Source organism: Cucumis melo, chromosome 11, assembly GCF_025177605.1.
Source record: "Cucumis melo cultivar AY chromosome 11, USDA_Cmelo_AY_1.0, whole genome shotgun sequence".
Lineage (NCBI taxonomy): Eukaryota > Viridiplantae > Streptophyta > Magnoliopsida > Cucurbitales > Cucurbitaceae > Cucumis > Cucumis melo.
In genome coordinates this window covers 817,579-830,910 of record NC_066867.1, presented here as the reverse complement: position 1 = coordinate 830,910, position 13,332 = coordinate 817,579, and the positions used below count along the sequence as shown (strand labels likewise).

The 13,332-nt window shown below is 29.2% G+C and overlaps 1 protein-coding gene across 1 annotated transcript; it reads right to left on the bottom strand.

The window, feature by feature from the left end:
• Positions 1–3,334: 3,334 nt before the first annotated feature.
• LOC103499736 ((-)-alpha-terpineol synthase-like) lies at positions 3,335–9,435 on the bottom strand. The gene is made up of 7 exons (XM_051091596.1): positions 9,178–9,435; positions 6,109–6,399; positions 4,940–5,321; positions 4,533–4,751; positions 4,254–4,392; positions 3,882–4,130; positions 3,335–3,784 (listed from the first exon to the last, which is right to left on the bottom strand). Exons 2-7 carry the CDS (start codon positions 6,389–6,391, stop codon positions 3,488–3,490), a joined length of 1,569 nt encoding a protein of 522 aa, XP_050947553.1. The 5' UTR covers positions 6,392–6,399; positions 9,178–9,435; the 3' UTR covers positions 3,335–3,487.
• Positions 9,436–13,332: the final 3,897 nt, after the last annotated feature.

The window sequence follows — 13,332 nt, the reverse complement described above, 5'->3', positions numbered from 1 at the left end:
ATTTCAAATCTTGAATTGAAAATATTCTTTGAACTTCTTTTTTAAAATAATGTCTTATTTTACGCCTACATTTACTACAATATCTGAAGCAATTATCTCATAAAATAAGTAGAGGGTATCCTATCAATTAAACTACATTGAAGAAAATTTTCTCACCTCGAGAAAGTAAGGAATTAATACAATTTCTCAAAATTTTTCATAGAAAGAGTCTTCTGATAAAGAGATGTTTTTTAAATATTAATTAAAATTATTTTTTCTTTAAATCAAATAGAACTTTCAAATTTTCTAGATTTCGTCGTAAGATTTTGTTTAAAAACATGATATAAGTTATTAGAAAAAATTGATTAAGAAACCTTATGAAATTATAGATTAAATTTTGAGCGTTTGAAAAATATAATAAATTATAATTTTAAAATAATTTTTTAAAAAATTTAAAAAAAAGTTTTGTGAAAGATTTATAAATTTTAGAGGAAAATTGTCAAAAATAAAACATTCCACAAAATATTTGCACTTCAGAAAAAAAATTAAGTGTAATGAATTCTCTATTTTCGTTGTTTTGTTTTATAGAATGTAAATAATTTATCCTTTTTTTCTATTTTTTAAAAAACACTAATTTTAAATATAAATAAAAATGCAACTTAATAGAAAAATTAGATAAGTAAAAATAAGAGTAAAAAACATCATAACAAATCAAGCAAATATAAAATAACATATTGAGGTTTTAATAAAAACATATTGGAGATCGATTTCAGACTTCCAAATAATCAATTTACTCTCCTCAAGAATTCTAGAAAATTGGATTCTCAAATTTTCTGGATTCCATCATCACATGTCTTTTTAAAAGAAAATTAATTGAAAATGTTAAAAAAATTAAACAACTATATTAACACGAATATATTAAATAGACCATAAAACAAACACATACATTTAATACACATGTGTACAAGGATAAAAATATAAAATAAATAGTAACCTATAAATAAAATAAAATTACTAGTAAAAGAAAAAAGAAAGTAAGAAAAAATAATTAGTAAAAAAGAGAAGGTGAACAACATATGAAACAATGTACATAAACAAATAAATTTATTATGTAAGAAAGAAAATTATAAAAATAAGATAATAAAAAAAACAATTATAAAAGAAGAAAATTAGATAAATAAGAATAATAAAAAAAATGGAAAAAAATATAATATTAAATAACATATAAAAATGGAAAAAATTGGAGGAATACTGCTGTTTATTAAAATACTGTTGTTTCGATTTTCTCTCCATTTTTTTTTTAATTTTATTCTCTCTTTGATCGAGCGTAGAATAATCGACGAAAATAACAATTTTTTTAATTTAATAAAAATTTATTATTATTAAAATTTTCTAACTACCTTTTAACAAAAATTAATACTTATTTTCACACCAACTAATTATCCTTTTTTTCCTTTTTAATTTAACGTTTATTTCATTTTCTTTTTAACCAAAAACAATATAAAGGAAAAATCTAAAATTTAATACTTCTATGCATTTTTAGAAGAAAACGTACCTTCATTTATATTCTTTTAATAATTAAAAAATTTGTCATTCATTTTATGGTTATCGAGGGTTTTAAATGCTATTTAAAAGAAATAATTATATTAATATACCATTTTAAAATATTATTTGTCAAATTAATGTTCTTTATAATGCCCTTGATAGGGAATTTTTTTTTTCTTTTTAACGTCGGGACGTAACAACGATGTGTTTTTTCCTAGTCTTAGATACACTTGATATGTTATGAATTGTAAGCTGCATTTGTAAATATAAATAGGTTCTGACCATGTGTCAATTATGCAAATGAAAATGTTGTTTAACAAATTAAAAAAATAAAAATTTTAGAAATCACAACTAAACGTTATCTTGGATTTAGCAAATGAAAATGTATATTATCTAAGTCAAGCAGCAAAATATCTTGGATTTCATATTACGTGAAGTAGAGTATTACTATAAATATATAGATATTTGTTTCACCAAGCTATTTTTCTAATTAAAATGTTAATTGAGAGTTTTGTGTGGATAGACAAGATGCATAAAAGTAAATACTAGATAGTATATTAATATAATTTCTTATAAAAATCTACAATTGTATTTTTAATAATTGTTTATATTTGAAAAATAGTTGAAAGCCGTAAATTAAATTTTTTTTATATCATTACAACGTGCAAACATATGAGAAGACTCTTAGTCTATCATATGTCTTGATCGTTCTTACATTTTTTCATATGTTTGGGCAAACTATCTATGATAGTTTCGTATGACTCCAAAATAATGTGAAACATAACATATTACATTAAAACAAATACTCCTTTATAGAATATTATACTACTACTTTATATGATGCATGACTGTTTATGCTAAACATCCTACCATATGTTGTATCATTTGACTGTTCAGCTTAGAAAAATCAAATAGCAAAACCAATCTTATTAATTTAAAAAACTAATACTTATCAAATCAAATATAAAAAAATTACATAAAAACCCCTAAAATTGCACACTAATCTTCTTAGGTATAAAAATTTAAAATAAAAATTGTATCTTTCGCGTTAGTTTAGTTTCATATTTTGAATATGTCTAATGTGTTATATATTGAAATATTGCTATGAAGCATAGTTTTACTTATGGTTTTTTGTTTTTGTTTTTTATTTAAATCTTGTGTATCTAGTGATTATTTTTTTATTTTTTTATTTAAATTTCTAATAAAATATTGGTATCTTAAATGAAAATAAAATTAAATTAAAAAATAAGATAAAAAGTGAAAAATAAAAATGAAATAAATGAAAAGAAAAAGGGAGAAAAAATCTCAACCGCTTGTGTCTCATAGGGCAAGTGTTGAACACTCGTCCTACTCTTTCTCTCCCATCTCAAAAGTCTTAAACACTGGTTCTACTCTTTCTCTCTCCCCAAATAGCAGTAGGTTTCTAATAAGTTTTAAAACTCCCTTATTTTACTAATAAGTTTTTAAAAATACTATATTTTAATAAATCATCCTAAAAAATATGTGCTACCAAGAGAAAAAAAAATGAATTAAATTAATTATTATAAACATAAATATATAAAAAATAAAGTTGAAGAATAAATTAACAAATGAAAGAGGCAAAGCAAGAAATGGGGGAAAGAAGAGGAAGCTGAAGAAGACTCGTTCTCATATTCATTTCACAAAACAAAACTCTCCCAATGACTTTAATGTTTTTGAAGCATAAGTCTAAGTGCTTTTGTATACATTAATTTACTAAGAAAACGTATAGTTCTGCATGATAATTATCAAAAAAAAAAAATTATAATTTTTTTTTAATATTTTGGTACGATGGCAACAAATATGTAGGACTCTAGATATATTCCAAACAAAGAAAATATTCTTGGTACACACAACTATGTTCCTAAGTACTTTTTGCATATATCGATCTGCACTCATTCGTACACCACAATGTACAATATTTTGAAGTTTTTAAAGTATGAATTTAAGCAGGCTTGATAAATAAGGATAATACACGATCCTTGGTCTCATGATCTTCAACGGTGTGCCCATCTATATGTTGGTAGACAGTATGAGAAATTCTAGCAACATTTAACGCAATTTCAATGAAACTCTTGGAGAGTAATGGTGAATTATTCAAAGTTTGAACTTCTTCATTCAATTTCTTCCATGATTCCATAATAAAATCCTTAAGATATCGTCGTGCTTCTTGTTCTGAAGCACCCGTGTCATTCATGTAACATTGTATAGATTTAGCGACTTCTCCTCTCTTTGCTTCTTCCTACATAAGAGTTTTAGAAAAATCTCATAATCAATACTAAGAAATATTCAGTACTGTATGAATTATAACTGAGACAAATTTAAAAAGAATTATATACCGAAGATGAAGCTAAGTCATTGGCAAGACGAAAGATGATGGATGAATATCGAATAATATTTGGATAAAATTGTAAGCACTCCAAAGCCTCTATTGTTAATGAATTTGTGGTGAAGACGTAAGCATGAACAAGAAGAAGAGATCCTGATACTGAAATCCATGCATTCTCTAAGTACTCTTCAAATGTTGGTTTGTAATTTGTGTAATACCACTTTGCTTCGATCAAGAATGTTTTGCATAAATCTGTCCACTACACAACAATTTAATAGTAAAAAGAATTAATTAGGATTTCATAATAATATAATTAAGTTTCATATTAGCACAAAAAACCATATCCAATAATAAAAAGAAAAGAATTAAATTAAATATTTACCATTTTTCTTAAATATGGAATGACATTGACTCCATGATCCTTTATTGCATCAAAAGCCATGTCATTGATGGTGTTGTGGAGAGCAATAAAACATATTTGCATGTAGTTTGGTAATGAATCAATTGCACCGATATTCCATCTGAAATTTAATATACATTTTTCAGTATAATATAAAATATAAAGACCAAATAGAGAAGTCATACTCAAAAAATTAACACACTAACTGATGGAGTATTCTACAATTAAATTTGGTTGGATTTAGTGTGGCTATTAAATTACCTCTCAACAGCATCGGTAAAAAGTTCAAGTTCATCCAAAGTTCCATACAAATCGTAAACATCATCAACAATTGTTATGAACGAAGCAATTTTTGTAGACATTTTTCTAAGATATTGAAGATGAGGTTCACATCCCATTCCCACAGACCAAAAGAAATTAGCCATCAATCTATCTCTTGCAAACTCAAGTTTCTCTCCAAGCCCTGTGCTCTTCCACCACCTAATTCATATACACCAAAACATCCCACACTACAATATATCAATAAAGAGGTATGAAAACGTATTAAACGTAGCTAAGAACTTATTTGAAACGACTTTTTAAACTGTTTTACTATGTAAAAATATATAGTTCTTTTTAGTATGGTATCGTAAAAAATCATTTCAAATAGACCCTTTCTAATTAATTACCTGGAGACATCTTTTAGGTCATCTTGATGAATGGATTGGACAATGTTGAAGTCTAATTTGGCTAAATTCAACAACACCGGATTTGAGTTGGGTTTTGTTTGATACACATTATCGATAAACCACCTAGCCTCCAATCTTGGCATTCTCCAATGAAATGGGAGTTGAAGAGCATGTCTTATCATAGTACAAATGATTTGATCATTATTATTAGATTTAAGGTATTTTGAAAGATGTTGGACGGCAAATTGTCTGGCTTCATCCAAAAAGCTTTCACCTTCCATTGCTAAGAATGAAGCTTCATACAATGATAACATTCCTTTAGCTTTCACCTCACAAATATTATCCAAATTTTCTATGTCATTCTTAAACTCCTTGAACACGTCTGCATGTAATCAATGAAAAATACTTTAACAATAAGACTTTAGATAATTTTTTAATAAGTTAACCTAGATTTTATTGAGAAGAATTGTTGTAAATGACAAAACTATTAAAAATACTTATAAAACACAATAAAATTTCATATTTTATCAGTGATAGATACCGATAGATACTGATAGATTTCTATCAATACCTATTAATATCATTAATAGATGACATTCACAGAATGCTACCAATGTCTATCAGTGATATATATGAAAATTTGCTCTATTTATTTTGTAAATATTTTGATTCATTTTACTATAATAAAAAAAATGTCGTTTTTAATTTACACTATCATAAATTACTATTTCGTTAAAGTATAAATTTAATTGTTATGATTCGGAGAAAGTTATAATTTAGTTCATGTTAGGGAGAATTTCAAAGCATACTGTGCAAACAAATCTTCATACTGCCATATATGACTATATTGAAGAAGCTTCGGTTTGTTAGAAGATTTTTTTTAACATAACCAATAGCTGTCCTCCATCTAATATATTTTTTTACCAAAAGAAAGATCCATTGTCTAAAATTTGGGAGGAAAATTAAAGAGTAAATATATAAAATAAAAAAGAAACAAAAACAAAATTATAACCAAAAGATAGAATGTCACATAGTTCTGAGAAAAACTTGTTTTTACTTGTAAGAATTTGACTTAGAACTTAAATGGATGGTAATCAAATAAGTTTAAAGAAAAAGGAAAACAAAATCATAACCAAATAAGTTCAAAAACGATGATATGGGTTCATTACCTTCAGGGATGTGATAGCCATGTTGCCTTAAAATTCTAAAATGGAGAGATGTGGCATATAAACTTCTGTTGTTGTTCCATTCTAAACCTTCTTCTTCATTGTTGAATCTTTCATTGATAATCTCTAATATTTGATTTATTTCCATTTGAAAGTGATATGAGATTCCCAACCTTTGCAATTCATCAACAACTTCCAATCCTTTCAAACTATCACCAACCAATGGTGTTCTTTGTTGAGCATCATTTTCACTCTTTTTATTAGCATATCCCTTTGATTTAAACATCTATCATCCTGAAATTAAAAGCAAGTATATGTTATATATCAACTTATGATCGTCTAGCATTCATAATCCAAAAGTTTTTTATATTTAGTAAATATATTTAATAATTTTATTATTAAACTTGATATTGAAAAAGCTTTCGATAAAATCCAATGGAGATTCATTGACTTTATGCTTCGGAAAAAAGACTTCCCCATACAATGGCGCAGATGGATCAATTCTTGTATTGGTAGCGTACAGTACTATGTTATTGTAAATGGAAAACCAAGGGGCAAGATACAGCCAACCAGACCATACGGCAAGGAGATCCCATATCTCCCTTTATTTTTGTTATTGCTATGGATTACCTAAATTGTCTGCTGAAATCCTTAGAGGAACAAAACAAAATTAAAGGAGTCAAATTCAGTGAGAATCTTAACCTCACCCATCTGTTATTTGCGGATGATATCTTACTTTTTGTTGAAGATCATACCGAATCCATGGAGAACCTAAAGTTTGCACTAAAGCTATTTGAGATGGCTTCTGGTCTGAACATAAATCTCCAAAAATCAACGATCACACCGATCAATGTGGGCTTATCCAGAACCTCATAGATGGCTGCTAAACGAGGCTTCACTTCAGAAGAATTGCCGATAAACTACTTGGGAGTTCCTCTTGGTGGTAATCCATTGTCCAAGATTTTTTGGGACAGCATTTTCGAAAAAATTCAAAAAAAAAAAAAAAAGCTGAGTAATCGAAAATATTCCTACCTATCCAAAGGTGGTAAAATCACTCTGATTAACTCCACCCCTTGCCAGCCTTCCAAACTATCAGCTCTCTGTCTTCAAGGTTCCAAATGTTGTTTGCAAAAACATTGAAAAACATTGGAGAAGTTTCCTTTGGAAAGATACAACTAATAAGAAAAAAATCCATCTTATTAATTGGGCAGTTATCACCTTACCTAAAGAAAAGGGTGGGCTGGGCAGAGTTAAAGACACAAATTTTGCTTTGCTTTGCAAATGGCTGTGGATATTCTTTACAGAATGTGCCCCCTTTGGAAACACATTATCCAGGCCAAATACGAAAACGCTTTTTTAGGAGACTTACCCTCAAAGGGAAAATACAACCGTCGAAGATCACCCTGGATATCCATCATTAAAGGAGAAGATTGGTTTATGAAACAGATTAAATGGAAGATCAATAATAGTGATAGTCTTTCTTTTTGGCATAGTATTTGGCATGAAAAAAGCCCTCTAAATTAAAATTATATAGACCAAGGCTTTATGCTCTTACCACCGAAAAGAGAAGCTCCATAAATAAAATGTGGAATGCGACAGATGCAAATTGGAACTTATTTCCTAGAAGGCCTGTTAAAGATTTTGAAATTCAACAATGGAGAGAAATGACTGCATCTTTACCTACGCCTTTACTGAATCAGGGACAAGACATACCTCAATGGAAATTAAACTCAAGTGGCACCTATTCAGTAGCCTCTGTTAAAACTGCCATTCATGAAGAAGTCCAAAGAGGTAATATCAATATAGTCCAACTATTTTCAATAATCTTTGGAAAGCTAGCATACCAAAAAAATGTAAATTCTTCTTGTGGTCTATTTTACATGAATGCATCAATACTGCTGATATTCTACAAAAAAGACTGTCTAATTCGAGTCTAAAACCATCATGGTGTACTCAATGCAAGGCAGCTGATGAAGATATTAACTACTTGTTTTCCTCTTGCCCATTCAGTCTATATATAGGACTCTGTTAGATTGACTCTAAACTGGAATGTTGATATTCCAAATTCGGTTGACCTTTGTAAGTACATATGTCGATCCAATCAAAAGACCAGGAAGAACATTATTCGTTTTAACTTGGTTGCAGTCTCTCTCTAGTTGATTTGGAAGGAAAGAAATAACAGAATCTTCAACGATAGAGAAAAATCTCCGACTGAAACTTGGGAAGATGTTCACGCGCTCACTGGCCTATGGACTATCAGATCTCCAAAGTTCTACAACTACATTGCTGCCACTATTGCACTAAATTTAAATACTTTATGTTAACTTTCTTTGGATGTCTTGGGCTTATATCTAGCCATTTTGGTGTTCGTTATCTCAGCTTCATGTACTCTCCTTTTTTATCATTAATGAAGCAGGGATGATGAGGGTACTAAGGGGGTGTCCACCTAGTGGAGATGTCCGGGTACACTTACTGACCCAAATATATCTTTTTTAAAAAAAAAATTATCTGACCACAACATAAGAGAAATAATATATAAGATGATAATATTCTCCATTTAAAAATAGAAAAAGAAAAGTTAAAATAATAATAGATATGGTAATAATGCCAAAATTTATCTTCCATTATACTCTTATTTCATTGGTCCTTACATAATAAACTAAAAAACAAAAAGGTCACAAAAATATATACTATTTTTAGTACATTTAAATTTGTTAAATTGTAATTCATTTCTACGTTCAAGTGTCACTCCCAACAAAAGTTTGTAAATATAACAATTAAATTTAATTAAAATATTTTTAGATATATTGTAATACAAAATCTTACAAATATAATAATTATACAAAAAGTTATAATATAAAGACAATTTCATATATTTGAAAACATAAAATACAATTTTGTTTTTTTTAATATCTCCATTTCAAATTTCTTTTTGCATGTTACCTATGAAAAGATATTCTTAATTTTTTGTTGTGAAATTATTTTGGAAGGCATGAAATATAATAATGGTAGAAGCAAATCATATGAGCAAAATAACATGTATAAAAACTAAATTTCTTATAAACATATTACCGCGAATTCACTCGTCAACGATTGAACAAACTCATACTTCCAAATAGGAGGTTGGTAATTTGCAGATCGTCGGAAGACAAAGTCATCGTAACCGTTTAGAACATAATTAGTCGACGACTTAGCAATTTTGGAAAAAACATAAAACTTAGGATAAGAACTAGGAATATTGTTTTTTGTGGAGGCAAAGCAAGAAATGGGGGAAAGAAGAGGAAGCTGAAGAAGACTCATTCTCACAAACAAAACTCTCCCAATGACTAATGTTTGAATTTAGTTTTTTTTTTTTTTTGTTGAGCGAAGGGAAGCAAGTCTCAGTGCTTTTTATATACATTAATTTACTAAATAAAACGTGTTCTACATGATAATTGTTAAAAAGAAAAAAACTATGAATTTTTCTTTTGATATTTTGGTGGTCACAGGTATAAAATAAGAGTAAATTTGTCACTCCATTTTGATTGGTCTAAATTTAATTATCGGGATGTAGGAAGTTCTTTAACGAAACGTGTGAGAGTGAAGACAACACGAATTGAAAGGAGTTGTATTGGTTGGTGGAAAAAGTCTTTCACTCTTAAAAGTATTCAAGGAAATGTAAGAATGGCATAGCTTGGTCATAAGGGATGTATAAGGGAATTCAATGTCAGGACAATTAGTCTGGGGCATTACGATTTGTTTGGAAATAATTTCCTTACTTATCAAAGGGAGATATTGCAATAATATATTGAGCATCATATTTATAATGAGGATCATTCATTTTAGGTTAGCTCTTTGATCGTATATTAAGTTTCATGAAGAGCTTTCTGATGTAATGCATGCTAGAATACCTTGTGAACCTCTCACTAGTCAAGGTTTTTGCTAATAGTCATGTAGACTATATATATATGTTGAAGTATGTTCATTTGATGTCTTTTACTGTGATAAAATATATAAACTTTACTAATTTTTACTCTAGGAAAGCCTAAGTTTGGTTGGCTTGAAAAGATCTTAATGATACCTAGTTCGAGAGAAGTTATCTCAATTTCGTACCCTAGATTACTCGTGAGAAGTTATACAAGATGAAGGGAGCTCGTGCATGGACGGAACCTAATTAAGCAAGTCTATTTGAATTAGGAACCTCAAATAAAGCTGGAAAAAGTATGTGTATTCATGAAAGTGATCAGGGGATCTCAATTTTAAAGGAAGTATAAGTTAAAACAAAAGAGTGAGCAGTTCTACGCGTATATATGTAATATATAAGTTAATTCATTTGATAGCAAATGATTTCATTCCCTCATACTTAATGTCACTCAGAGTAGATAACTCTATGTTGAACTGAGTTACTAACCTTTTTGCATGTTTCCTTATCTTTGTTGTTGAGTTTCTAGATGTAACCTCACTTGTCGCTTTTTTTATTACAAAATATTGTGCTTGTGTCCTAGCTAATGTGTATTCTATATTAGATATCTATTTCAAAATTTCACATTTCCATTGAAATTACAGTTGACAATGGGACGATAGAAGTCTCAAATTGATTAGAATAGAAGGAAGATCATTAGTATATATAAGTGAGGAGGTACAAATATATATCTTCAATACCATGAACCTTTTTAGTACACAAAAACAAAGTTTATGAGACCTTTAGGCCAAAATTAGTACACAATATGCTCTATCAGATATGAGTTGTACTGCTCTAGTGACGATCAGTAATTTGTTGGTGGTTTAAAAGGTAAAGATATTTTTATGATCGTTCTTTTCTTGACGCTAAATTGGCCATTACCCTTCTTATGTGTGTGTAGTACTATGTGGGCCGGTTATGGGTGTTGTTGGCATTACACAAATAATGGATGTCTCTCTACCAGTGGTCGTTCTGTTCTTGATGCTAAGGTTGGTCATTACCCTTATTATGGTGTGGTGTAGTACTATGTGGGGTTCATGGCTGGTGTCGGCATTAGACAGAAAATGGATGTCTCTCTACCCAGTAGTCTACAAAGTTTTTTTTTTTTTTTTTTTTTTTTTTTTTTTTTTTGAGAAGGAAACAGGAGGACGGTGAAACTACCGGTGATACGGTGAAACTACGAAGTCTACAAAGTCTTATTAAGCTTAAAGTGGGAATTATCATGATTTGTGGTGGAAACGGGTTTGGGATTCTCCTCTCCCTACTAAAGTAAAAACTTTCCTTAAGGAAATCTTTTCATGGGATTCTTCCTATAAATTGTAATCTTGCAATTTGAAAATTTTACTCTCTTTGGCTTGATTTGTTGGACACGATTTGGGAGGATTGAAACAAGGTACACACTTCTTAGTCTATCCTTTTCTGACTCGGCATTCGGGTTGATGGTGTGTGGGAGGCGTGGTGTGGCTCAGAGGCAAAGCTTACATTCTGTGGTGTTAAAGGGCGTGTCGGTGGTGTCCACCGAAGATGGGTATTTTACAAATGAATGTGTGGATGCTACCAGTTTTTCATCCAGATCTCGGGATTGGGTTTGGGTTGTGTGATTCGGAGTAATGCGAGGGATTTTATAATTGCGTAAGTGTGTTTTCAGCAGCATTTTTCTTTGTGGCTGAAGCGGGGAAAATCTATGCTATTCTTGTTGGTTTGCATCTTGCGGAGGAAATGGGCATAAGGGATTTTTGGAGCGCATCTGATGTTGGTTGCGTGGTCCATTATCCATTCTTTCTCTTCTGTTTTATTTTTCTCCCTATGAGATTCTTTTATACCAGGTGTTGTTGCTTTTATTAGTAGTTTAAATGTTAGGGGTTGACATATGCCCCCCCCCCCCCCCCCTCCCGTATTTGTAATGGTGTGGCCCATCGCCTTATCATTTTGTGATTCTTCATCTAACAGTGAAGATCAACCCATTGTTTATTATGTTCCATACCTGAGAAAGACGGTATAAAAGTATGTAGATTCGACTACAGAAACCATTTCGTTTTATCAATTTAGAGACCCTTGCATGATCTTATTGATTTTTACTTACAAACAACACTTAAAAGGTCGTTTGGGGGAAGGTTTGGATTTTGGGAGTTAGGGTTGTCGTAAACTTAGTGTTACGATAAACCTAGAATTATGATAAGATGTGTTTGATGGAAGGGTTACAGAGAAAGTGTTATGATAAGATGTATTAGGTGGAAGGGTTACAGAGAAAGTGTTATGATAAAATGTGTTTGGTGGAAGGATTATAGAGGAAGTGTTATGATAAGATGTGTTTTGGGGGAAGATCTATGGGAGAAAGTGTTATAATACTATTATGATAAAATGTGTTTGGAAAAATGATTATGATAGTGTTATGATAAAATGTGTTTGAAAGAAGAGTTATGTAAGTAGTATTATAGAATTTGTTTATATATATGTATATATCTATATATTAATTCATATTATAAATCAAATACACAAATTTCGTATATTTAATTTACCAAATCGTTCTAGTTTTCTTAAAACAATTTGTCTTAATTTCTTTAAATACGATGTTCATTTTTAACCTTTGTCAAGTAATTGTTAAGTGCGAATATTTTTTTAAAAAAATTCATATTCTAAATTCAATACACGAATTTTGTGTATTTCATTTACCAAATCGTCCTAGTTTTTCTAAAATAATTTGTCTTAATTTATTTAACTACATTGTTCATTTTTAACATTTTTTAAGCATACGTTACATTTCAATAAATTAGTTTTCATGAATGTGACACGCAACCCGTAAACATGTAAATAATTGCAAATAACAATTAGAAATGTGAAGTACCGTAAACAAAAAATAACAATCAACGCTTTTACCAACTCTAGTTTTGTTTTCTAGTGAAAAATTACAATGAATCTAGTTTTAAGTTTCTCTTCAATTTATTTTAGTCTACTTTTAAAATATTAACTTTAATTTTTATTCTTTTTAACGGTGATTTATATACTTTCAAAATATTTATTTTAGTCATTTTGCAACAATATTTGGGTAAAAAAATCATGAAGAACAAAGGATTTGTTATAATTTAACCAAGCTTTAATTTAATAACCAAAATAACATTATGAAAGTAGGAAAATATAGATAAATCGCATCTAAATAATAGGTTTGTTGAAATTATAGCCCTACCAATTTTTAAATTAATCAAATAGTCCTTATGATTTTCTAATTGTTGTAATCAATTTATGGTAGTTTGTTAAAATTTAACCATTTTCTTTTATTGAATTGATAT

Excerpts from the sequence above, each read along its gene's own strand:
- LOC103499736 (XM_051091596.1), bottom strand. The coding sequence starts at position 6,391 with ATGTTTAAATCAAAGGGATATGCTAATAAAAAGAGTGAAAATGATGCT. Across the intron at positions 4,752-4,939 it reads GACCTAAAAGATGTCTCCAG|GTGGTGGAAGAGCACAGGGC; the intron begins GTAATTAATTAG and ends TATATGAATTAG. Across the intron at positions 4,393-4,532 it reads TTTACCGATGCTGTTGAGAG|ATGGAATATCGGTGCAATTG; the intron begins GTAATTTAATAG and ends ATTAAATTTCAG.